This window comes from Poecilia reticulata, chromosome 11 (genome assembly GCF_904066995.2).
Source record: "Poecilia reticulata chromosome 11, P_reticulata-male-v2, whole genome shotgun sequence".
NCBI lineage: Eukaryota > Metazoa > Chordata > Actinopteri > Cyprinodontiformes > Poeciliidae > Poecilia > Poecilia reticulata.
In genome coordinates, this window is record NC_088840.1 from 18,219,159 (window position 1) to 18,246,556 (window position 27,398).

The 27,398-nt window shown below is 40.0% G+C and overlaps 2 protein-coding genes across 3 annotated transcripts in view; one reads left to right on the forward strand and one right to left on the reverse strand.

Annotated features, from left to right (window-relative positions):
• snx27a (sorting nexin 27a) overlaps positions 1-27,398 on the forward strand; it is a 47,596-nt gene that overhangs the window by 12,375 nt on the left and 7,823 nt on the right. The window contains exon 13 of one of the 2 annotated variants that reach the window (XM_008422488.3): positions 378-7,436. The exons of the other annotated variant lie outside the window; for it this stretch is intronic. Within the exon in view, the coding sequence (XP_008420710.1) occupies positions 378-448 (71 nt within the window). The 3' untranslated portion in view covers positions 449-7,436. Of the gene's footprint in view, positions 1-377; positions 7,437-27,398 lie in introns of those variants that run through there. 2 annotated transcript variants of the gene reach the window in all.
• Positions 19,457-27,398, reverse strand: part of chrna11 (cholinergic receptor, nicotinic, alpha 11) — a 30,220-nt gene continuing 22,278 nt past the window's right edge. The window contains exons 9-10 of the mRNA XM_017307556.2: positions 26,405-26,514; positions 19,457-22,798 (exon numbers count right to left, since the gene is read on the reverse strand). Coding sequence (XP_017163045.1) covers positions 22,076-22,798; positions 26,405-26,514 — 833 coding nt within the window. The 3' untranslated portion in view covers positions 19,457-22,075. The remainder of the gene's footprint in view (positions 22,799-26,404; positions 26,515-27,398) is intronic.

Here is a 27,398-nt window from a genome sequence, read left to right on the forward strand (position 1 = left end):
GCAGTTGATTATTTTATGGATTAATCGATTAATAACTGGATTGCAAAAGTTGCTTAATAAGAGATTTTTTAAGCTACTGCTGTGCCACTTGAGGAGTTCTGGGTAGATCATATTAACTTAAAAATGTTTTCGTTGTATTTTTCTCATCTTAAATGCAAAATGTATATCTTTTTTATATGGTTTTAATTACTGCTTTGAGTTTGTTCTTTCAGTAGATGGTCTTTTTGTAAGTCTGCATACACCAGTTAACGATTAATCGATTAATGATTTAGTTGACGATTAATCGTGATTAATCCGATTGATCGTTTGAGCCCTAGTTGTGTTCTTGCAGCATGGCTTTCAAAATAAGACGGTCACTCAGACTTGTTGCCTTCCAGAGTACCTGCCTCCTCTGGAGACGCAACAGAAGGGATGGCGCCACCTAGGGGGGGAAATCGCAACGTCCTAAAAAAAAAAAAAAAAAAAAAGGTATTCTTCACTCAAACTAGAACTGATCCACTCGCATCATCACAGCCACCTACAGAGAGCGACCATTGACAAACGGAAGAAGTGAGAGTCTGAGGCGGAGGAAGGAAAAAAAAAGTCACTCCCAAAATAAATCCAAGGATGGGGCAGAGTGAGAAGAGAATCGAAGGAGAAGCAGCATCAACCAGCTTTCGTGTAATTTACTAGATCTCCAACGTGTGTCTGTTGTTTTCTCCTCCATGCATCTACCCTGTGATGTTTGGCTCAACACTAGAAACGTCTCACCACTGGACGGGTCGAGGCGCGTAAGCGGCGTTCCGGTCGCACACCCTCGCGACGGGAGCTCCTCGGTGAAAGAGCTAGTTTCTGGGACGACTGTCGGGTCCAGATGTTCTGCTGCTGGGTCTCGAATGGTAAATCGAGCTGAGACACGAAGAGGAGAGGTGCAGCAGACAATGGGTTCTACTTCTATAAGTCAGTGATAAACACAAGCAAAATCCAGCTCTACACTTACACTGGTGCCGGACATTAACAGAATTTTTTTGTTGTTTTTTATTTTTCTTCCGTTTCTGGAGTCCTGTCTTTGTCGGAGAATATGGCCAGCACAAATGTAACAATGAAAATGGATGTGTTCGTAATTATTTGTATGTTAACAATCATGCCTCTGTTAAGAAAATATAGATTAATATAAGACCAAGTAAAGTTAGTTTTTTTTTTTGTTTGTTTTGATCTGACATAATGAAACGCTAACTGAGCTGCTGGCAGGGAGCTCAAACTAATCTCCATCTTTCACCTCGTCCTCCAGCTTAATACAGCAGAGAGTGACTTCTGTTGGCGCTCGGCCATTAATCTCAACATATGGATATTTATCCTCATTCCAAGTGATTTTTTTTTTTTAATGGCAAACTGACAGAGCTGGGTGGTTGTGAAGAGGTGGTGTTGACATTCTCAGCTCCTGAACAAAATGCGTTGAGCCAAAGCTTTAATGTTTTTGAAATGTCTCACTTTATGCAATGTCAGGTTGTGAATATAAACGGATTCACGAGGTCGTGTGCCCCGAGCTGCAGTTTGTTGGGCGGCCACCAGGGAGCAGCAGCAGCTAAGATGGGGGGAGAGCTGGAATGGAAATGTTCTCAGTGTGATTCCCTCCGGGTCTGTAAGCCACCCGAAAGTATCAGTCTCCTGCAGTTTGTCCATTAAGCAAGTCAGGAGGAAAAGATGTGTGTGTGTGTGTGTGTGTGTGTGTGTGTGTGTGTGTGTGTGTGTGTGTGTGAAAGCAGTTGTGCATGAAGGTGTGTGACTGCCATCCGCATTCAGAGTGATTCCTCCTTCTGCACATACATGGATACAGTGTTTGATGTGTGCAAATGCAACTTGATAACATTTTACATTTGACAGAAGCCTTTGTGACTTTCTGACGACAAACGTGGTGGTTTGTTTATGTTTTTCTGCGTTGCCAGGAGACGGAGCGCGTCAGCGTCTTGACTTTGGGTTTGTAGTTTTGTTTGTCCCACTGAGGGTTAGAGGTTTGTCTCAACGAGGCATGGGCCGGTTAGCGGTGTCTGCGTTAAAGTTTCAGAGCAGATGAAATTTCCCAAATCTACCAGTAAATACCTTTTGGTGATGTAAAAGTTTTCTTCAGCTGTACAGAGCAAAGAATCACACAGCTCTGCTCTAACAGAGGTTACTACACTCTTTCTTTACTAATCTGCAAATACATAATGTAGGTGGTTTTAATTTATGTGCATAAAACTGTTTTAAAATTAGGCTTTGACTTTTTGTCATTTAGCTTTATGAATAAAGATAAAAGTAATGAAGAAGGTTAATGTTCAACAAAAGCAAATAAAACACGGCCAGATCCTGACAGTACAGAGTTTAAAAAAAGGGGAGTATAAAAGGTAATATGTTTAATAAATATGTGTGCAGTACAGAAGACAGACGGCACTTGTAGAAGAAACACAGAAAAGTCCAGAAAATGTGTAATAATATAAAACTAAACATTTCAAAATTAAAAGGCAACACAAGGTAAGCCGTGGTAGTACCAGGATAAATTTCAAAACTATAAAATTAGGCAAAAATCTATGTTAGAAAATAAAATGGCTTAATAAAGTTAAGCCCAAAATTGTTCCAGATTTGGTTTTAAGATGCATCTTTTAATTTACCAACATGTTTCTTCTGACCAGCAACTATAAGAAGGGCTGGATTGAGCTAAAACCAATAAAACGTCTTTGCTTTCATCGTTGAAATTGATCCTCTCTTTATGTTTTATCATCTTCTGATGGATGCTTGCACCGTTTCCTATCGGAAACAAACTTTTTAGCTGGATGGAAATTAATTTTGAATCTTGAATTTTGAGCTCAACACTATTACTTTTTTTTTTGGTTACATTTTTGCGTAAACACCATAAAACTGATTTTTTTTTTTTAGCTGAGGATACCATGCAGTGAGAATCTCAGCCCGGCCCATGCCTGCTCTCAACCAATCATTTCTGAGTCATTCCTTCGCTTCGCTCACAATTTGCCAGAAACTTCAAATCAATACTTTTTGTTCACGGTGGTCTTTCTTTCTCTTGCGTTTAAGTGTAAAGTGTTTCTCTGCTGTCATAACGAGCTTTCCGTGAGCATTGTGCCGTCTGAGTGCGTCCTCTGTGTTTGTCGTTGACATTGCTGATAAGCCCGGAGGCTCTGATTGGACGAGTTTGATGAGCTGTTGGTGTGAGAGCCGCAGATTGAAGATGGAGGGGTTTAAACTGAGGACGGCAGAGATGTTGGACAGATTTAGACTAATGGGGTTTTTCTCCTGTTTGGCTAACATTGCTGAACCCCCACACACACACACAGGAAATAAAAAAACATATCCCCGTCTTTCTGCTACCAGAGCAGAACAGAATATGTCATGTAATGGTTGCCTTTAGGTTAAAAACGGCTAACATGTTGGTGTAGCGCGTTGTTAAACTCATCCTGGGTCGTTTGATTGAGAAGCTGCGGCTGTGCAGATTGCTGGACCACCAAAGTAATGGCCAATTTGGATCTGGATGATTTAAGAACTGCAGCTGCTCAGCCATGATGATGATATTTATGTTTTTTTCTGCGCGAGAAAGAGAAGAGAGACAGTCTGAGGTTTGTGATTGTGTTCGCTGCCTTGTTTGTCCTCTGCTCCCTCGCTCTCTCCAGGTTTAGTCTCCCATCATCGCAGGGGGATGCGGTTGCCGTGGCAGCAACACGTTGGCTCAACACGCTCAGTGCAGCTTCTGTTCCTTTTATTCCCGCCAGCCAACCGACTCGCTCCTCCTGATAATGTATTCGGAGCTGTGTTTGGGGTTGTGTGTATGTGTGTGTCTTTTATTATAATTATTTTTATTTTATTTTATTTTCTCCCCCCACTGTGTGATGTTTGTTCTCTGTCCCCGTGGCTCGTGCTGCTGTGAATAGATTTATAGAAAGCTGCTTTTGGTTGCTTTGAAAATATATATATATATATTTGTGGTTTGTTTTGTCTCGTCTGTATCAGATATCATTTTACAGCTCGGTCATTGGCAGGTGTGTGTGTGTGTTGATGGCGTCAGTTGTCGTCCGTCGAACCCGTGAAACTAAATGTTATAATGAAAATGAAAGCAAAGACGCGACAGGAATGTAAAGAAGCGCGTTTTGTAGAGATGACCTGTTGTGTGTGTGTGTGTGTGTGTGTCTGTGCGTGTGTGTGTGTGTGTGTGTGTGTGTGTGTGTGTGTCTGTGCGTGTGTGTGTGTGTGTGAGTGTGTGAGAGAGAGAGGGAGATGCTGGGCGACCCGAGCTTTTAATTACGCTGTTGGTTTTTCAAAAATAATTATTTCAAGTAGGAGATAATTGACATGAATGTTGGTGCAGCAAATATAGTGATAGTGAAAGTAAAATGAAAGAGAAACAGAGTTTATTCCTCGCTAGCTAAACTGTCGTCAGGGTTTTTGTGTTAAACAAGCATAGTGGGCCTTTTCTTTTTTAGATGTGGAGCATTTCATGACGATCACACTCCTCGTCTTTTATCCAGACATTTTTGAGTTATTTTTTGTTTGTTTGATGGGTTCAGTTGGAGTCTCATTACCAGCACTAATACCTGAATTAGAGATGCACCGGTAAGAGTTGGTGGCCGATCTGTGTTTTTTGTTCAAACTATGATTACAGTGGAGCCCTGGTATTCTTGAATATCCACCAAATTTACTTTAATATGCACTAATACTCACAGTAGAGACCGTCTTGCTAACGAGGCTGACAGTCATGGTTTTCTTATCTATGCTTCCGGATTGGCTACTTTGTAAACACCAGCCAATAGCTGGTCAAGTAGCATTGCTCTGATATTTCAGATTCCCTAGTTGCTTTTTTTTTCAGATATTTCAGATATGCTCTGAAGAAATCCACAAATATCAGGGTTTTCCCCTTTATAAGCCTGGCGGGCCACCAGGCTTTAATTGTGCCCCCACCAGGATAGTAAGCATTACTAATTTATTTAAGTCTTTTTAAAATCTTTGCATTTTTTAAGACTTTTTAGTTGGTGTTCAGGTGTTAATCTTCCAATCTTTCAATAACACATGATTATCAAGTGATATTTTCAAATTTCCTGTCAATTTTGGAACATTTTTAACTCAAAAACACGACGGGCCGCTGGATGAATGACGGCTCTAGCGCCCAACCACCGGGCTTAGCAAGTTTTCTGGGGGAAACTTTGAATAGGCAAATTTTTCCGTGACCAATTTCAAGTTACATTCTTCTAAAAAAATTCACTAATAGGCGGGTACCTGCTGTAAAAGCATTCAAAAATGTTTTTTTTTTCTTTTTAATTTGTTCTTTAGCAGGTTTATTCCTCTGCTGCAGACCCATGTGTTGCCATTTGACCCCAAAACAAAAACTCTTGTACCAGCAGGATTGCAAAGTCAGAAAAATGTCAAATTTGAACCGTTCCTTGGTAATTATGGGAAATAACTGGAAATAAATTGCATAAATTTAACTATTTAAGTAAATGTCCCATTTGCAAGTAATTTTTTTTCCAATTATATATGTTTGAAAATACAAACAATCTGTGCCTGCGAAGGAAAAAACGCACTCTGCATGTAGGGGGCGTGGCCTCACTCAGTGTGTGCTATGTGCATGTGATTGAGGACTGGTATAAATATACTCACATGCATGAAAACAAGAGCTGCACTTCATTAAAAACCTTTTTTATTGCACTAATTTGACCTAAAATGGCAACTACTGTATTGGTTGTGATTAATCCACATTTCAAAAATCACATAAATTACCATGTAAACTGTTCAATTTTGAAAGTTCCTGGATTTTTGCTTGCGTGCGAACCGATCATTTCTCTAGGCAGTTTGGCACTCTTTAATTTAATAACATAACACTTCAGATTGTTTGAGTGTTTCATGTTTTGCCATCTTTTTTGCATTGATTAGGATTCTGATTGTTGTTTAGACTGATAATTATGAAATATGAGAGATTATGATCCCTGATCAAAACCAAATAAGCACTGACTGTATTAGTAGACAGTCAAATTTCAGTAGAGTTGGAATAAAATAGTCAGTTCTTGAAGCCAGTATGAAGCGTCCCAATCTGGGTATCAATTGACACCCGGTTGGTACAAAGCGTCCTGTGACTGACTGCTCCTTTATGTGTCCGACTTTTTCAAGTATGAAAAGAACAAAACTGCAAAAGTACAAAAGTGTTGGAGACGAAATGACCAGTACAGATTCTTACTCCTCATTGGAACACTTTGTACAAGCTTTAACAACTAACGGCTTTTTAAATTGATTTCTCTAGTATCCACTTGTAGTCTGCTGTAATTTTGCGGATGAATCAAAACGTTAATATCCCCCTAATTATGGGTTGTAATCAGTCATATTTACAACAGTCAGCTGGATGAAACAGGAACCAGATCAAAAATCATTTGTAATAATATATAATACAAAGTCTCTAGAAAGTAATCAACCGATGGGTGAAACTGAGGCTCATAAATTACTGAACTACACAGAAAACTGTACTTCTATGAAATGATCCGAGTACATGGATATGAAAAGTTTTTTTTTTTTTTTCTGGTAGACAAAATAGAAACAGAACTGGCAACACGTGGATGTAAAATGAGGTTACAGTCGTTGGCTAATAAGAGGGGACGTCACACTGGGTGTGTGTTGGAGATGAGTTGCTGTAAAATGGATATATTATTATATACAAGTTGTGCTAATCTTGCAAAACTGATTAGCACAATTAGCATTTCTAACGTTAAACGTCTGACTCCTACAGAATCCTGAATTTTTCATGACTCTGTTTGGAAGCTCAAAATGACCAAAAATGCAAGTTTGCTTCACTCCGATCAGCCATCTTGTTATCCCCGAGAACCCAACTCTGTTTAAAAATAACACACTGAATGAACGACTTGAAGTTTCCTTTTAATAACTTAATAAGAGTGTTGTTATTGCAACTTGTACCAAGTTATAGTCTCTTCACTAACTGGGGGAAAAAACCATATTTCTGTCCTTTTCGCCCAGTTCTTCTCGGTGCATCTCTAGTGCAAACTCAGTATTCATTCATCCAGATCAGATCAGTGTTTGCATCTTTTACCTTTAATTAACATGACAGGTGGATGTGTTTTTAAAATATTTGCCTACTTAAAGTTATCTGTTAACTGCTTTGAAAGGTTTTCCAAAGCAGGAAGCAGGAAGACGCTGACACATTAAAGAAGAAAAAAAAAAACCCCTTTATCACTAAGGTGTTGTTTAAAGAGTCCTAACAGAAGAAGCGGACTGGTTTTTCTCCAACTCAGAGCCTTTTTATTTATTGGAGCAGATTTCGTAAAGATTGGTGGTTTTCTCGTGCTTCAGCCGTTGAGGCGCTCGTTTCAGCTGCACGGACGACCACCTAAACACACACGGTGGTTAAAAGACATGCGGTTTCTCATTTAATAAGTGTATAAAGACTACAATTAACTCAAGCTAAAAAAAAAGAAGTATAAGGTTTTATATTTAAAAAGGTCTTTGAAGGTTTACTAACCAGTATAAATACATGAAAAAGAAGAAAAAAGTTTTAAAAAATGTTGTGTAGAGTAATAAATTGTAACAATATTTTAAATAAAGTTCTATATATTGAGAAAAAAAAAGGCTGATTGTGTGCGTTTATTTCCTTTCTCTTGGACATTAACAGTGTTTCCAGCTTCCCGTGGGATTGTTTTCCTCTCTGATTGTTGTATGGATTCTCTTCCCGCCTAGTGAGACCTCAATAAACCCAAAACTATAAAACAATGAAGCAGCAACAGCAGCAGCGTTCATCTGGGGACACATTACCCTCCTACAGGAGGCGGAACATGCACTGAATATCTTTTTAATTTCTTTTAGTGTGATAAAAATCTTAACATTAAATCAAACGCATAACTCATTAGGCGAAACACCGAGCTGAAGCGCCTCATTTCGGTCGTCTCGACACTTTTTTTTCCCCCACCACCACAGCCTGGAGTACGAGAAATGAAACGGGGCCGATCATGGCGAGGATCAGACACGACAGCGGGTTGGCAGGATGGATTTTTATCTTTTAAAGGTTCTGAGATGAACAGAAAGTTTATCATCATCGTCGTTTTTCTTTTTCTTTTGTATTGAGCGGAGCAGAAGACGGACTCTGATGCTGAGCTCCTTCCTTATTGTTTTTTACCGTCCACCTCGCATGACGGACTCGCATTTCCTGCCTGCAAACGGCCCCAGCTTGATCTGCCAGGGAGAAGTGCTTTGCAGTAGATTACAGGTCCAGAGGCCATGCGCTGCTGCGGTGTGCAGAGACCCGCAGGCGCATCATCCCGGCAGAGGAGAGATGACATTTTGATGTGCACAGGTTTTCAGAGTGCTGCTGCACTCCGAAGGGAAGAAATGGCAGACTGAGAGGAGGGATTTTTAAAATAAATAACTCGGAGGCTGCTGGTGCGTCACATGCAAGACATGATGTTCAGGTTGAAACGCTCGTTGGAACCGTTTCTCTATGCAAACTCCTTTTTCAAACTCCTTTTTGTTGCCGTCCCTTCATTATTGATGTTAGAAACTTATGCCAGCTGCAATAAGACTATTCTGATGGCAACCAGTGTTTCTCATTTACCCTTGAAATTATTTACATCAGTGCACAATGTGCTGGTTTCTGAGATCTTGGCCTACTTCAGGTTGTGAGGCAGGTTCTATTTAAGGGATTTCTATTCAACAGGCATAACAATACAACTTTGGTGTGAAATGAATCCGGTTAATGTAAGTAATCAGTTATTTAATCATCTTTGGAAGGGGGAAGGATCTTATTTCACATAAGTCCAGGTTCTTTTTTGACCATAAAAGTGTTCTAAAAAACAAATCTAATTTGGAAACTTTACGACCCCAATTTAGCTCCACAGTTTCTCTCTTAAATCGTCATTTTTCAAAAGTGCTTTGTTGCTTTTCTTTTGGCAGGAGAAAACATAGACATTAGACTTTATTTGATGCACTGAAACATTTCAACGCGTCAAACTAACGGAAGAAACGGGTTGTTTGCATTTTGGTTCTTAACTACAGCTACAGGAAGAAACAAGCAGCCATGCTGGAAACGGATGAGCCTTTCTGTCTGTGAACATTGCAAATATCTCCCACTGGGAATTATTCATATAACGTGAAAAAAGAAAAGAATAGTGAGTAAAACCTTTATTTGTAGCATTTTTATTTGTATTTTATTTAACTGGAGTTTCTACTACGTCCATTCAGTTTCTCCTTATTTTACAATAAAGTCTTTTGTTTGCATTTTTAAATGAACTGTAATCACAGCTAAATAAACCCCAGTGCTTCTGCTCACCGACTCTCCAGCAGAAAGTCTGATATCCGCTCTAGATAATTTAACACCAGGAACAAATCGAGGCTTAATGAGGATCTGCAGCTGCTGTTTGAGGAGGTGAAGGCGAAACATCCTCGTCTTGCAACAGGAACACCTCTCCCCCGAAAAGAGCCTCCAATTTTCCCTGTCAGACTGGAATAATGACCTCAGAGCTGCTGCTTATCTAGCGGTCACACCTGAGGAAAAATGTGTCAAGTCCACTTATTGTCCACTTGTCTTGAAGCTCCGGTGCGGGAGCCTCTCCAAAACGAGTTACCTCCGGCACTCTTCTCCAGAAGTAGCTTCTCCTTGTGCTGAATCCTAGAATCTTAAATAACATTATGTAACCGCGCCTCGCCCCCCAACCCCCCTTTCTGCGCTTGCATAATCGCATATATTTGCTCAGAACCGAACCAGAAGACTCGGATTATCTCTGTTTATTTTAGCTCTTTGAGAGGAAAAAAAAATCCATGGCACTTACACAGAATTACAGCATTTTTTTCCCGGGAGGAGCGCTGAACGTGAATATTCCCTCTAGCTAAAGCGAGTATCACAAGATTTTAAATGCATGCAAAGTTGGGTTTGCTATTTAAACATGACTTCTAGAGTGGCATCAAAAAAAAAAAGAAAAAAAAAAAGAAGAAGTACTACTTTGCCTTCATGCTTCACGCCACAGCAGTCAGCGTTCGTTTTTCTGTAACGTTTATTATCAGTGACTCCATAAAATGGGCCGTATGGATAATCCATCTTCACTGAATTTTATCAGGCAGATCCATCACATCATATTAGAGCCCATAACGTCTCAGGCTGGGAGCGTTATGCTACGTAGAGACGCAGGACTCTTTACCCATCAGGTGTTTTGTCTCTCTGCTGCTGGTTTGTGTTGCCTTTGACCTGCTGGAGCCTGAAGAAGAAACATCCTGGATGACGCTTCAGCGTGTGAAAGTGGAGACCGAGGTCACATTATGGAAAACAGGAAGAGAATGAGTGTAGGCTGATTTTCCCCCACCCATCGTCATTTGTTTTTCTCCTCTTGAGAGGTGCAGTGAATATTTTAACCCTAAACATCTCAAGGCTGCAGTTATCCCTGTGTGGGGGGGAGGCACCTTTTTTCCTTCCACTCAACTTTGCGTTTGCATGTTTGTCCTTCATGTTTTAGATATTTCCTGCATCAAATGAATGCATCACCTCCTCACCATGTCATTAAGTGCTGCAGAAGCCGTCGGCTTCTGCAGCACTTATTGAAATGGTGATTTCAATAAAATCACCATTTTATTGAAATGGTGATTTCAATAAAATCACCATTTTATTGAAGTCAGGTGTGTGAATTAAGGGAAACTTTGAAAACATGAAGCATTTTCTGACATATATTCAGCTCTGGAAATAAATGAAGAGCCCCATTAAAAACCTCCTGGTTATTCCACCAATGTTTTAACTCTTTCTGAGTTAAAACATTAGTGTTGTTGTTTCTAAATGAATATGAACTTGTTTTCTTTGCATTATTTGAGGTATGAAAACACTGCATTTCTTTGGTTATTTTGACCATTTCTCATTTTCTGACGATAAATACAAAATTTTTGCTTGGAATTTCGGAGGCATGTTGTCAGTAGTTCATAGAATAAAATAAAACAAAGTTAATTTTACTCAAACGTATACCTATAAAAAGTAAAATCAGAGAAACTGATCATTTTAAGTGGTCTCTTACTGTTTTCCAGGGCTGTTTATATATGAATTTGATTTAACTTGATCAACATTTTTGCATTGCATCAAAATCAGTTAATTACTCAGTAAGAATGTTTCTAAATTGTCTTTAGGCAGTAGACACAAAGAAATCAAAGACAACACTTTGATGGACATAAAAACCTACTTTACATCTAAAGACGTGATTCCTCAAGAGCTACTAGATAAAAACTTCCCTGGAGGTTTTCCCTTCTTCCTAAATGTGACAATCAGATGCAGCTTCTCTGCTGTTTCCTCAGAAGCGTGAGCTTTAGAAAAACGTGTTTTTAAAAGCTCACGGCACAAAATGATGTCAGGTCAGATACAAGGACTGGACCGAAAATAAGAGAAGAAAAAAAAAATGAAAAAGTCAAAGTGGTTTAAATAAATGTCTCAAAAAAAATTGAACGTTTTGATGATCCAGAGGATATTTGGTAAAAAAATATTCTGTGGAATAAGATAACAAAAGTGGATTTTTTTTTTCATATCTCTGTTTATGCAATAAATCTGCAGCATTTCAGAAAAATAAACTTCATGAAAACCATCGAACTTTGTGGCAGTAGTGTGATGGACTGGGGCTGATTTGCTTCTTCACTTACTTGATACAACTTTCTATAATTGATCGAACCATAAATTCAGCTCTTTTTACTTTAATCTGAAGCAAATGTGGGTCATGCAACAGAAAAACTAAGCTCATAAATAAATGAATAAAAATATTTCTGTGCCCTGGGCAAGTTGGATTTAAGACCTGGGCTTAAATCCAACTGATGTGCCCTTAAGAATTAACATAAAAAACATCCAGTGTTGCTTAAAGTGGACTAATTATTCAGAATTCACATTTTGCATGTTTTTGTACTTTTACTTTGGTCTCAACTGCTCCCAGTTATTAAGTCACAATCACCAATAACTGCTCTGTTACCTAGCAACCCCAGCCGAGCCCAGTCCCGTTACCTAGCAACCCAGAGAGATCTACAGAAGATTTGGTCAGCTGTTTTTACAGCTCTATGTGCTGTACAATGGCTACTGGATAAGACAAATGTTTTGTTGTTGACTTACCATTCAGAAACCACTTGATGCATTATTGCTGGTTGTGCAGGAGGCTCCATTTCTGCTTTTCAAACATGTACGGTCGTATTATTGCGCATCTGTTTTCAGCCATTTTCCCACGAGTGTTAAATGTCGAGTTGAGGAGGTGTGACCCGGAGCGGATTGTTCCGATTTAAAGTGACAAGAGGCCCTAAAACAGCTCAAAATAGACAGAACTGAGCAAATTAAAATCTCATGATCCAAGACTGATTTTGTGCAAAAAGAGAATAAAAAATTAACATTTTAGGCCACCTTTATTTAACAAAATGCTGCAAACGAGAGCGATGTAAAGCACCAAAAGGTTACAGAAATAAGAGGCATTTACTTTATCACATGGTTGACTTGAATATCTTCTTTTTCACCCTATAAATGAATTCATCATTTGAAAACAAACAAACAAACAAACTTTATAAACATGTATTTATACCAAACAGCAAAAACTGAATAACTCTGTAAGGGAGTCGCTACAGACTGATTGGTTGCAACGGGCCTGTGTCCCAGTGGGTGAACACCTCATATCCACTTAACCCCGTGACCACAGCGGCCCGAGCAGGTCAAAGGACAGTCTGTAAAACCAGTGAATACAGCCAGGCAGGATTAATCAGGCCTAACGACACATCTGTAGGCATTAGGCTCTCAGGGAGAGGCGGGCATCAATCAACGTCCGGAGAATCTCCCTCTCTCTGCCTCTCGTCAGCTCTATCGACCGGCGCTTTGGGCCTCTGGTAATTAAAAGGCATTGATCGAAACCTCAGCCGCAAGATTGTTGGTACACAAGCATGCAGCCGCAGCGGGACTTTTAGAGAGGGAGCAGGTGCGCTAACACACCGGCTGGCTGCGTTAACGTTGTACAATTAGCGTTTTATGGATCGGTTGTACGCAAGGTGTATTTTTTTTTTTTTTTTTTTTTTGAGTTTGTCAAAAAGTGTGTCTTCCTACGCTGGCTTCGATTTGTAAAAAAAAAAAAGTGCAGTAGTTAAATCTTTGAGAGCTACAAGAGGCTGGTTATCCCCTGGAGTAAATAAGAGTAAGTTTGGGGGGTAAATAAATAAATAACCGCTTAAGTGTGTCCGTACGGCAAACCCGTAGGCTCATCTTCCCCACGGACACCCACAGCCTCCCTCTCCTTTTTTTTTTACTCCATCTGAGTGAACACAGTAAATCTAAGTGCTGCCAGATTGCTGGCGCTGCACATTTTTCCACCGTCGAGTTGGCTCATCAGGCAGGGAGCCTTGGCCGGCCTGAATGAGGACCGGCGCACTGCTATAAATACACCGGTGACTCTTTACTCATCCTGGCACACTGACTGAGTGACACAGTGAAGGCCGCGCATAAACCCCATTCCCCTCAATGGGCGTGCGGACGCACAGAGATATGTCTCTGATTTCTGTTTATTTCTGGAGTATATATTTCTCCCTCTGGGTGTGATAAAGTGCAGCGACCTTTAATTTGATGCCGGTGACTGAGTTATACTTGTCTGGGCTCACATCTCCGCTGCCACCGTCCTCCCATAAATCTGATGGATTACCCAGGATGCCACTCTTTCCTCTATTAACCCTCCTTTCCTCTTCTGCACCTTCCCAGTATATCCCCCCACCCCTCCCCCCCACCTCTTTTCCTTCCTGAACTAGTGATCAATTAATATCCTGTCCAGCTCCCACCGACACATAAGCACTTCCTGTCCCTCTCTTTTCCCCTCATTGTCATTTTTCTCCCCTTTTAAGGGTGTCAGGACAGTCACAAGGCAGGAATACAAGCACTGCGAGACGTAGGGAAAAAAAAAAAGAGAATATTTTATTTTCTCTGTACAGATGCGAGTGTCAGCATGTGCTCAAAGGAGAGGAACCTTTAACAAACCCTCAGGCAGGGAAGTTTACTTTCTCCCTGCTTGTGGAATTGAGTTAGATGAAGAAGAGACAGAAAGACGGCAGAAGAAGAGAGAGAGGCGCTCTTCACTTTGAAGCGAGACGTGGTTGGCCTTCCTTCTAGGTAAGAGCCAGGGTTAATCCATCCATGTTGTCCGTGAGATTGGGTAGTGAAAGTTCAGCGAGAACAACCACAGGTCATTCTTTCAGCAGTGATGCAAGTGATCGATTAATCATTCATTTAAAGTTGATCAACCGACTAACAATTACTTGATAAGCGGCCATTTTCTTTACAACCTGAGTTTTCTCTTGTGTCAAGAGGGCTGGACGTCTTTCCATAACATGAAGGGCTACATTTGCTGAATTAAAAGAAGACATAATTAGATATTGACTGAATAAACTTTCTCACATTAATAAGCTTAACAAAATGGGAACCTCTAAATTGCTGAACAGGACAATAAAACATGAAAAGAATATGTGACATACTTAATCCCCCCATGAACAAAGTACAGAATCAGTACTTTTGTGAAGTGCCGTCTGTCACTGCTTTAGATTGGAGGAAAGTTAAAACTTCACTCCATAAAGTGCATTAACTCACCAGACCTCAAAATCCACCGCGCTTCTTCCAATCGCGTTTCCTTTCTAGTGGAGAAAAACATTTTTTCCATATTGAAAATTGAAGTGTCGTGTTACACGACTATATTATTTTTACTGGTTTATATAACCAGTATTTTATTTTTATATATATATATATATATATATATATATATATATATATATATATATATATATATATACTGCTCAAAAAAATAAAGGGAACACTTAAACAACACAATATAACTCCAAGTAAATCAAACTTCTGTAAAATCAAGCTGTCCACTTAGGAAGCAACACTGATCACTGATTGACAACGGGGACCCTCGTCCCCGTATTTTTTTGAGCAGTATATATATAGAGAGAGAGAGGAATTATTGACTTGATAGTGTAGTAGTTTGGACGCCATCCAGCAGAGGGCGCATGGTAATCCTAACCGGAGCCGTTGTTGCAGGATTAAAGATGGCGGAGCTACACCTGAACTGGAAAGAGAAATGGTCCAACAAGTGTCCGATACAAAACGTTCTTTATGCGGTTCCTCATTGAAAGGTGAAACTTAAGGATCTTGTTGATTGGAAAGACCTCCAGCCCTCTTGATACAAGAGAAAACTCAGGTTGTAAAGAAAATGGCCGCTTATCAATTAATTGTTAGTCGGTTAATTCGGCCAGTTTATTTCTGTAATTACACCTGCGCCTTCATAGTAAATGAGTCATTTTTGAATGATTAGAACTGCTACGCAGCTAGGCTGAATGAGCGCTATTAAGGTGAAACTTAAGGATCTTGTTGATTGCTTTATATTTTCAAAACAGAACCGCATTTATCGCATTCATCCCAGATTAATCCACTTTAATCTGGGATGAAATTAGGTTACAGTTGGAATGGTTGTTGGACCATGGATGGACCGATAAATAGAGTGTTTTCTTCACTTTGACAGATTGAAGCAGAACTAATAATTCTGCAGACTTGGCAGCTACATCCTGCCATCACTCATGGTCAAGATACAAAGATACTCGATCTCACGCTCATGAGCTTTGCTTTGATCTGGGAACGCATATTTAGAAATACAATCACCAGATAACCTTCCAAAGTCTCCCAACAAAATGCTTCAGGGGGACATGATTGTATCCAGGGATGGGTGACATGGACAAAGTTTTATCAGGATATTTGGTGGTACTATTGGTTGTAACGATAAACATGACAATACTATTTATTTTTTCTTTTTGACTGGCACAATAAAAAAAAAAAACTCCCAAAAACACACCGCTCTTGAAAATCATAGCCATCTGTAATACATGTCTTCAGGACATAAATAAGTGTGATGTGTAATACTAAACTGCACACAGTATTTGGATTTACTCATATTTCCACATGTATTCTTATGTATTGATCTCATCAGTGGAGAAAATGGTAAAAATAGAAATTACGACAATATGAACAGCTTTGGGGGAATTGAAACATCATTAATTGAAATGTATTGTGAAGACAATAACTCAAAACTTTCTATAAGAAATTTACCACGAAAAAGGAAAAACAATACGATAAATGCCCCACCGCTAGCTGTAGCTTTTTCTCCAGGTTCACAAAATGGATGTAGGTTCCTTCAACTTCACAACTGAGGCTCCTCAATTGTCTGGAGAATCCTTTTCCGCCACTTCTAGCTTAAGCGTTCCCAGGAAAACTACAAAAATATTCATGGTTTTCTTAAATAAATCAAAGTGGCAATAAATGTGGAAACATGTCACTTGATCTAATGAAAACCCCAAACAGCAAATCTATCCAACACCAATAAACACAGCCTGAGGCTGAGCGCTGAGATTTATTTTCCTCCTGTCATAACATGATTAGAAGCTCATTAATAAGCCACACATTGCACTGGTCATGTTTTCCTATTAGGATGAATGGAGGCGCTCTTGTTTTATTCCCAATCAGTCCCACATACATCATCCAGCTGCTGTAAAAACTCTCCAGAGCATCAGATGTAAATTAATCTGCAGCTGAAACGTTGAGGGACGTTTGCTGAAACTGCAACACGCAGCATTTCTGTTCACTATTTTAATGAAATCAAAGTGGATTTGTTGATGTGACAAAAATATTTCTCATGATGCCAATCTCTGGTTTTAAAGGTTTTTCTTTCTTGTTTTGCTTCTTCTATAACAATTAGATTGTGTATCTTTGCTGACAGTTTGAAGGTAGTTTATGTAGTGATTTGTACACTTTGGGACTAAAATCTGAAAGAAATTCAGGTCGATTGTTGGTTTGTTTTAAGCAGAATTTCTTTTTTCTTATTGGAAACTGATATTCAGTGACCCTCAACATTAAAATCAAGTTGGTTTTCTGTGACACATCGACCTGAAGATGTGCAGTCCTTGTAAAAGAAGAAAAAACTCATTCCTCTTGATAAAAAAAATCACTTGACTGAAACACCAGGAAGTAATTGCTGCTGCCCATTAACCTGAGAGGCATTAAGGAAATTATTAACATTGTGAAATATTTAGGACAGCTGCCAATTTTCCCAGGAGGAGATAAACCAAAAAGCTTCATCAGAAAGGCCTCAACTAGCATGCTGCAGGTTGAAATTACACAATAACAGTACAAGCCAAGAGAAAAGCCTCTTCTCTATATAAAAAACACATCGGTAGCATGACTTTGTGAACAACAAGACTACGGAAACGAGGTTGTTTTGACAGATGAGATCAAACAGGGTAGCAGCAACGATCCTAAACGCAGCAGCAAATCCTCCCCAGAAAGAAAAGAGTTATGGTGCTGCAGCGGACGAGCCAAAATCCAGACCTGCATGGGGCTGATTGAAATGCTGAGCTGGGGCCTTGAGGGAGAAACAAATGTCTGCAAATCTTAATGTACTGAAGCAACTTTGTAGTGAAGAGAGGGTCAAAAACCCTCCACTACGATGTCAGAGACTGAAGTAGTGCAGAAAGTGGGTTGTTCATGATTTTGAAACAGCTTTTAAATTTTTTTAAAAACGGTAATCTAGAATTTGTTGAAGTTAGATTTCAGTGGGGTTTTTTTAACTAGATGAAGAATAAATCTTTTATCATCCCAATTTATATGAAACCCTACAAAAGAAGGTGCACTTAATGTTTTCCATGAATGTGTGTGAGTGCCAGTCCAAATCATTAGCTTTTACTCTAAACATTAACTATTGATGAGCAGTTTGAAGTTCAATTGCGAGAGGAAAGTTTATTTTCTGAAATAAGTTTTTGGTGTAAATCACTTGCAAAAAAAAAGAGAAAAAAAAACAGAATAAGTCCGCTTTAAAAATAGTTTTAATAAACCACCTAATCCAACATCTAATGTGCAAATTAGAAAAACTTTCTGAAAAAATATGAGTTGAATATTGAATGCACTATATTTTTTTATCAATATGGCTTAAGATGCATAGCACCAAATAGAGGAGAACTGGCAAAAAAACAAAGTATTTAAATAAAGTCTGATTGTTTTATTTTATGGTTTGCTTGTATGAAACTAGAGTTTCATGTAACCTTTTAAAGTGCTTTTATTTTATTTTTTCCACCCAGACTTTAAGAAGGTCTTGCAAATTTCACTTCGGACTTTAGCTTTTCTTTTCCTCGTTTTCCGTCGAGTCCTTGCACCTGACCATGACAGCACACTGGGCAGTGTCTGCTTAAGGAAAGTGACAATATGTCCATCCGTCCGTTGTCTTAAACTCGCTTAACCCTGCAGGGTTACAAGCTGCACCCTGGTCGGGTAACCAGCCCATCACAGGATAAAACAAAGACGAAAAGGATAAACAAGCACACACTCACTCATTCCTAGGGATAATTTCATCCAACTCCAGTTTGTTTGCCTAGAAAGCCTGATTCGCTTCGGGAGGTGTGGATGCGCAATCGAACTCTGGTCCGTCTAAAAACCCAAGTCTCAGTTCAGAAGTGAACTCTGGTGCAGCCTGAATGCCTATGTGGATGCAAGTAGACCAAAGACTGCTCCAAAAGAGAGGAGTGAACTACAGAGCAGGGCATTCTGGGTAAATACAACCAAAACAAATACGTTAATCTAGTACTAGGAAGAGAAATGGCTTGCCGTCTTTTACCAGAACCAAAAGAGAAATCCTTCAACCACTAAAGTCTGATGCCATTTACGTTTTGCGAAGAAGAAAGTTGCACTCAGTGTCTTTTTATGTTGTCATCTTATGTAGTTCTTGGTGTAGCGCCACCACAGGTGAGGGGTGGGAACAGGTTTCTGAAAGGGCTTGGTTCACTTGACAGTGCAGCGGGAAAGCAAACCGTACCAGTTGAAAATGTAATAAATGCTGCCATTTTGGTCCCCAATCAAACCAATTCTACCAGACTATGAGGTGGGACCACAACCTGAGTAACCTAACAGTCCTGTTTTTGGACTGTGGGAGGAAGCCAGAGTACCTGGAGAGAACCCACGCATTCACAAGAAGAACATGCAAAATCCATGCAACAGTGCAACCAACTATCAACTGCGAAGAGAAGATGTGCTAGATTTAAATAGTCTAAGAACCTGAGCAATGCATCATCCTTTAGCCAATAGCTCTTTGGGAATTTACCCTGTTGGTGCTAAAATATGGGTTTCTGTACAATAAACTATTATCTTTGGTATTTTCTTTAATGTAACTAAAGAAACAGAAACATCCCTGTGAGAGGAAAGTAAAGAAATCCACTAAAATGATCCGGTACAGGATTGAAGATGAGCAAGAAAGGAACGGTAGTCCAAATATCCCGATGTAATATTTATCAAGAGCCCTTTAAAAGATTACATAAAGTTCTGATTCCTTGGAAACAAAGTTGTTAGAAACTCTTTGTTGAAATACAAATTTATGATCAGAAGTAATCTGGAGGAATGAGTATAACTGCGAATAATGAAAAATGATGCCACAAACAAAAAAAGTAACTATGTCAACAGGACCTTCTTTTAATACTTTTACAAAAGTATTCACACCATTTGAAGTTTTCTGCTTTTTATCACATTACAATAACAAACATTACTGTATTTTATTGGGATTTTATTTCAGAGACCAGCACAATGTGGTGCATAAATGGAAACAGGGTATCTGCAGATCTCAGTAAGTCGAATTTAACACTTTTAAGACCTTATTAATGCCACCATGACTGAAATTTAAGATAGAAAAAAAATATAAATGAAAGAGGGTTGTTCAAGGATTTGGCCACATTATACGACGGCGTATTAGGGCCATTGCAAATAGAAAAGAATGACGAGTAAATTTATGCCAGAAAACTCAGAAATTTTGAGATCAATGTCAGAAATTTTCTATAAAAACTTGTACATTTCTGAATGTTTCCTAGAATATTTCCAACTTTTCAAGGTCAGAAATTTCCAAGTTTTAGATAAGAAAATCTCTGAGATTAATCACAAATTTTCTGATCTTTTTCTAGTACATTTTCAACATTTGGAGCTCAGAAAGTTACAAAAGAAATTCTACAAAATTTTAAAGATTACTCTCAAAATTTCTACATTTTTGGTGGAAATTTACTTTTCCTTTTTTTTCTATCTACAATTATCCTAATCTGCTGTCACAGCATTACAACTAAGCACAGCAAAAACTTCTGAAATGTCTGTTCTGTCTGTTGCATACCGTGTGTTGGGTGACACATCTTAAATTTTTGCATCATCCTTTAGCTGATTAAACTTAAGAGTTAGTAGCTCTAAGTTATTAGAGGTTGTAAGGTCAACCTGTACTTTTTAATGAATTCAAGACATTTTAAAGCCTTAATTTTAGCTGCATGAATTTAAGACTTTTAAAGTCTGTTTAGAGTTGCTTTGATACCATAATAAATGAAAGACCAGCCAATATTTTGATGTTGGAAACATCTAATGCTTCAATTGTTGATTTTTATTTTTTATAATGTAAAGCACTTTGAGCTGCCTTGTTGCTGAAATGTGCTGTGCAAATAAAATTTGACTGATTGATTGATTAAAGATGTTTTGGTCCTACAAAGTACTGACACTGAAAACAAATCCAAAGCTAGAATCTCACTGAAATTCCTCTGAGTTTAAGGTTGTAACTGGATAAAATGTGAAGTTGAAGATGTATGAATACCTTTACAAGCCACTGTGGTATAAATAAAAACTAGGGTGGAATTGTCTAATAAATACACATTGTTACCACATTAATATTTCTGAATTATGCCCAGCTAAGATGATGTTTTTATTCAAACTGCCAGCAGAGAGACTTGCAATAATTTGTTGAAAATCCCTGCATGATGTTGATTTGCGCTCTTGTATATTCTTTAAATTTCATGAAAATATACTGAAATTAAAACTGTCAAGAAGCAGCAAACCAGTCAGAGGAAATTAACAGGACCCTGCTCCTCTGCATTCAATGACCTCATCTTCTTCCTTCTGCCTCTGGTGTCCTTTCAGAGCCCTGACCTCCTGCCTGAGTTATTAAACCTCTAATATGAAATCCAATGAGTTTCGTTGGTCCGTTATGACCTGCCAGATGCAGTTAAGTAACCGGTGTGTGAATTTTCATTGGTCTCCGCAGGGGCGCAGCGACGGGCCGCTGCATTGTTGATGAGCGGCTAATTCGAGTTTCCGGGTCGGGATGCGCGCCGCACACAGAGCGAGCCGCTGGGGAGCGTTCTGATTGGCAATCGTCTCACAGAGATAAGGTCTCGGAGATTCAAAGTGGCTCACAAGCAGAGATGGGAGTTCATCTTTGAGAAGCTTGTTAGTCTGAAGGATTATCCAAAGCCTTTCAATTTGACTGTCATTAGCCGAAATGTGATTGAATAATAGATGAGTTCCTGTGCGATGCGATGCGACGCTCTTCATCTTCGGTCATCTTTTGTGCATCCGAGCATCAAGCAGCTTCCCAAAACCCTGCCTGTCTCAGGTTCCCAGAGGGACAGTGTCTGTCCTTCACGTCTGCTCTTTGTTTTGTGTCCTTGTAAAAGCCTCTTCTTCTCACATCACTTTGAGTGATGCAGTATTTTCTCCACCTGTGGGACTAAGAGGCTGTCTCCGCTATCTGAGGAAATGAAACAGTCACATATCCGTCTCTTTTATCTGTCGCTGCCTATCTGTCTGTCTCTTCTTCCTCTTTTATGCCCACAGTCTTCCCTGATATCAGACCGTCATTACCTCAGCTTGCATTGGCGTCCTTGTCAGACTCATATTTCCCTTTAATTTTAAACAAAAGTCCTCTTCAAATCGGCCTCAAAAACCAATTTCACCTTGTCAAGAATCTGATAAAGCACCCTGCACTCTAATTTCATTTAAACTTCACCCCATGTTCCCTTCATCATCTGTTTTCTTCTTTTTTGGTTACAAAACAGAAGGTATTGCAAAGAAAACCATTAGTTTCTTTCCATTCCCCCACATCCTTGCAATCACAAATCACAGCGCTTACAGTTTGCTAGAAATCGTGTTTCCTTGGATCAGAGCCCGTTCCGTTCTACATCCCATACTTAATTTTCTCCAAAACGTTCCTTTGCGTGTGTGTGTGTGTTTTTTTTTTTCTTCCTGTTTTCCCCTCTTCCCCTCTCAAACAAAATCCTTAGAAATAGCGTCCACAAAGTTTGGAGCCGACATGAGGATGGAGATGGTGCAGATGATGTTGAAGACGCTAAACGCCACCAGGCACAGGCGGTCAATCACGGCGCCGGCAAATTTCCACTGGTCAGCCATGCTCTCGGTCTCGTCCTGCTCTCGGAAACGGTCTGCCATGTAGCGCACCTCCTCCAGGATGGCCTGCAGCTGCGGGTCGCCCATCACAGATGTCGAGCACCCTCCTGGTCCCCCTCCAAACCCCCCGCCACTAGAGACAGTGCTGGGACACCCCACTGTGTCCATGTTGGGAGTTGGAGGTGGAGGGGAGCTGCAGAACTGCGATGGCAGGTGAGGAGGCGGACTTCCTGCCACCCGTGGAGGCCCTACGGAGATGTTGTTCCTCTGGACGGGCTCCGACAGCACCGAAGAGTCCTCGATGCTCGGGAAGCCCATGTAGAGAAGGTTCCCGTTGTTGTTGGCGCTGGTTTGCAGGTGAGGGTGTCCCGCGTGGAGGGGCCCCGTCTGGAGAGGCGTCAGGTTCTGCGGGTGCAGCGGGTGGAGGGTTGGGTCGGGAGGGTTGGGAATGCTGCCGCTCTGTGATCCCGAGGAGCAGCGGCGTAGATGCGGGGCGCAGGGCGGTCGCTCCGGATCGTCGTTCTCCCCTGGCCGCTTCATCCTCAGGAACCAGGCGACCCACTGCAGCAAAACGAGACGCACCTGCAGGAGCAAAAAGAAACACTGAGATACACACCCTTCCACAACTACTCATTCTCCTGAAGAAATACAATCAAGGTATGCTTCCTTGAACATGTTGGGATCAGTCTTTAGATTATAAAAAAACATGTTCATTACATTTCTTGCACAAAATCATTCTTGGGTAATTAGATTTCCGTCTGCTCTGTTCTGCAGACTTCTTGTCATTTTAAATCCAAATAGCATTGAGTTGCTGGCCACGCCCCCTACTCAATGTTTACACTCACATGTGAAAATGGCTGCAAACAGATGTACAATTATATAACCAAACATCTTTGAAAAGCAGAAGTGGAGCCTCCTGCACAACAAACAAGAATGCAGCGAGTTGTTCTGAATAGTAAGTCAACAACAAAACACTTGTCCCTTCCAGCAGCCATTAAGCAGCAGTAAAACCAGCTGACCAAATGTGCTGAAGCTCCGCTTGGGTTGCTGGGTAACAAGGCTGGGCTTGACTGGGGTTGCTAGACGGCGGCGCAGTGCCCATTGATTGTGTCTGAACATTCAGGTGGTTCTTGTTGAAACATACCTGAAGAGTTGTTCAACTATTAATTAAATTAAGGGAAGTGAATAAAAAATGTACGCCAGGTTTTTACTCAAACTGCATTACTTTGTGTTGTTCAGCAAATGAAATGCAAAATGTGGTCTTTGTAAGGATTGGGTTTTTCTGTGTACTTATTAAGGTTTCTGTGTTCTGTCGAGTCTCTGTGTTGGCCCGTCTACCCCTTGATTGTTGTTACGGCCAGTGGCCGTGTATGTTTTCTTTTCTTTCTTTTCTGTATATCTGCAGCTTCTAATCAAATTGACTCCACTTGGAAGTGGATGCAACCCTGTCTTCTTGTGCCACTCCCTGAGGCCTACAGCGATTGGCTCACCAATTGCCAGCTCCACCAATCCCTGAAGAGGCCTCCCTTTTAAACCCCAGACTTCCTGGAGGAAGGTGCAGCTGTTTCTTTGTTCAGACAGCTTGCCACATTGTTGGGTGTTTGGTTGACTGCTGTAAACTTGCTTTGCCCCTTTTGCTAGCTTTTGTTAGCTCTGACAGCTTTTGTTAGCTTTGATAGCTTTGTTAGCTTTGATAGCTTGTGTAACTTGCTTTGTCCTTGTGGGGGATCTTTGTATCTCTGCTACAGGTTTGTTTTTGTTTAACCTGAACTTAAAGTCCATTTTTGTTTGGTTAAGATCTTTGGTTTGAAACTGATTGTTTTGTGGATTTTGTTTTATTTAGTACATTTTTATTGCAAGTCCCTACGTTTTGATTATTTATTTTTACCTTTTTATTTTTGACAAAACCAAACAATAAACCTTTAATTGTTAAACCTTTAACATCCAGGTTTCTTTAATGTTACTTCCCTTCCCCCTGGCTGAGCTGGGTTGTAACAATTGTTTAAACCTGATCGTCTCCCTGTGTATTCGATCCCACCTGTGTTCCCTGCTCCTTGTCAGATCCTCGTCTCGTGTCTGCCTACCGTCTCCCAGTTGTCATATGATAAACCAGTTGCTACCAGACTCAGAGCTTTTGCCACTGCTCATCTGTGCTGCCTGGATTGTTGCGTCTATCATTAAATCATCATCACTACTCAACCGCCTGGGTCCGTCGCTTCATCCTCACCACCTACAGCTACCACATCATGATAGTCTTACAGGAAAAATGTGAACATTTTCACAGAGAATCAACACTTTTGAAGAATTGACTGTAATATCAATTAATAAGGTATTATAAATACACTAAAATCATTTCTCCTTGATGCTCTCAGAGCTCCAATGAAGCTGCTCTAAAAGCCTGCTTGATTTCAGATGCCGACTGTTTCCAGCGTTGTGGTTTGTTTCATTCTGCAGCAGTTTGGTCTCGGTTTCACGTGTTGGTCGGTAAGAACGCCCGAGGCAAAGAAAAAAAAAAAAAAGATTATCAACAGAGACTGTTACTTTCAAATGTAGCCTTAAATTCAAACTGTGAACTCACTGAGATAGACTGTGTGATTACTGTTTTATTGCCCTTATGAGCTTGTAGAGCAGCGTTTCAGTGAGCTACAGCGTTAGATAAAAACGGCACAAATTGGTTCAGATTTAAAACTTCTGTTCCACTCATCCTCTCCAATCCTTTATGAAGAAAAAAAAAGAAAAATGCCTGAGCGTGTCCTGAAAGGGCAGAATGACCCAGCAGCATCCAGATGGGAGTCAGGCTGCTAAATGAGAGCTAATGTCCAAATGACTGCTCAATTAGTGTCTGCAGAACATCTTTGGAAGTCAGCTGATGTTGTTTTTGTGCAGCGCTCTAATTATGAACTGTCCTAATCTGAAACTCATCAATTAGTTTGCTAATTGGGCGTCGCATTGTCTACACAGGCCATTCATCAACAGAACGTCCTTGCGATATGTCAATGCATAAAGCACCTGCTTGCACAAGCAGTCAGCAAACTTGTCCACATATCAATAACTGAAGGTTCTCCTTTTTTTGCAGGTAAAGCAGAAAAAAGTGAATCCATGCTTTTAAATATGCCTGGATTTTATACTACCCATCCACATTTCAATTTTCACTATAAATTATGCATGTCAGAACTAACTTTCTTTATAAAGGCATTTTATTTTTTTCAGCATTGAGCAGAAGGTAAGAAAAACAGAAGCAGGGAGTGAGTCAAACCGAGTACACCCACATATCCAGAGTGCTTTGAAAAGCACTCCTGTTGTAGTCTGCGGCGAGGCATTTGATGAACACGCTACTGAAGACTGCCACTGCTGGATGAGTCACTGCCGATGAAGTCGGCGAATAAAAAGAGAAACTGACATCGCAGCATACGGTGCTCTAACGAACGGATAAAGCAAAACTGAGCTGGGCAGAGCAGTGGAATAACTAAAGTAAGATTACTATAACAGGAAGGCTGAAAAGAGAAAACATGATGAAAATGCAGCTCTGGAAATAAATAAGACAACTGAAAATGATCAGTTTCTCTGATTTTACTTTTTATAGGTATATCAGGGTTTCCCCAAGTGTATTATAAGCCTGGCGGGCCACCAGGCTTTAATTGTGCCCCCACCAGGCTTAGCATTGCTTATTTATCTAAGTCTTTTTAAAATGTTTGCATTTTGTAAGACTTTATAGTTGGTGCTCAGGTGTGTAATTATCAAGTGATATTTTCAAATTTCATGTCAACTTGAAATATTTTTTAACTCCAAAACACGAAAGGCTGCCGGATGAATGGCTGCCCTAGCACCCAACCACCGGGCTCAACAAGTTTTCTGGGGGAAACCTTGAATATGTTTGAGTAAAATGAACATTGTTCTTTTATTCTATGAACTACTGACAGCATGTGGCCGAAATTCCAAGCAAAACTTTAGTGTTTATTATCAGAAAATGAGAAACGGTCAAAATAAGGAAAAAGATGCCGAGCTTCCAGACCTCAAATAATGCAAAGAAAACAAGTTCACATTCATTTAGAAACAACAACACTGACGTTTTAACTCAGGAAGAGTTCAGAGATCAATATTTGGTGAAATAACCAGGAGGTTTTCAATGGGGTTCAGTGCAGTGGGCTCTTCATTTTTCCCAGATCTGTACGTTGTAAAGTGTCTTACCCATTTCGGCATGTGCCCTCCATTTGGATCGTGGTGATGATACTGTAAAACCACAACTGTGGCAATGACTGACATCCCAACGATGATCATTATGCTGGCAAAGTACTGACCTGAGGAGGAAGAAGAGGAGGAAGAGGAGGAGGAGGAAAAAGCTGTGAAATAATTCTTTTTCAAGTCAGAGAAGAAGAAAAACATCTACAAGGTTAACATCTCAGTCATTTGCCTTCATGTTCCTGGAGTTTTCTGTAAAGTTCATTTCTCTCCAAGCAACGTGAGGTCAAAGATTGAATACTTAAAACATATTCACATTCTCAAGAGGGGAATCAATTCAAATTTACTTTTTTTTTCCCCAAGGTAACTGAGGTTTGATGGCATCGTTACGGCCCTGCTCACTCGCTCTGTTCATGTCAGCAAAATCAAACAGATTAAGATGAGAGCAGTTTGTCTTTATACAAGAAAAATGCTGAGAGCAGCACTCTGAGGATTTTTCTGAAGCTTTTAAAACACAAGGTGTTGTGTCTTCAGGGCGAGATTTGCATCTGTTTCTGGCTGAAGTTAAATTTCCTCTCTTTAATTTTCTGCACCGTGGCCACAATAAATTTAGCCCCTTAAATTTCAGGGTGAGCAGGTGGCTTGTGTAAATTCAGCTTTTTTTTCCTTTTTTTTTTAGGTTATCTTTCTTAGCGCTGCTTCCTTGTAGCTGTATGTTATGACAGCATAAAATGTCCTTACAGTAGCATATAGGCGCGATAAATAAGCTCTCTGTTGTAAACCTGACTAGCTGCAAATCACCGTATTGCTCAACTGGACAACGGGTTCGCTATAAATGACCAGAACGCACCAATATTAGTTTACTGGTTTAAAGGAGAGGCCATTTTGGGAAGAAGACGACTTAAACCAAAAAGCAATAAAGCAAAACAGGAAGAAGAGAGAGAAGATTAAATGGATTTCGCTGGGAGAGAGATAATGTACTGAATTGATTTGCTTTATTTAA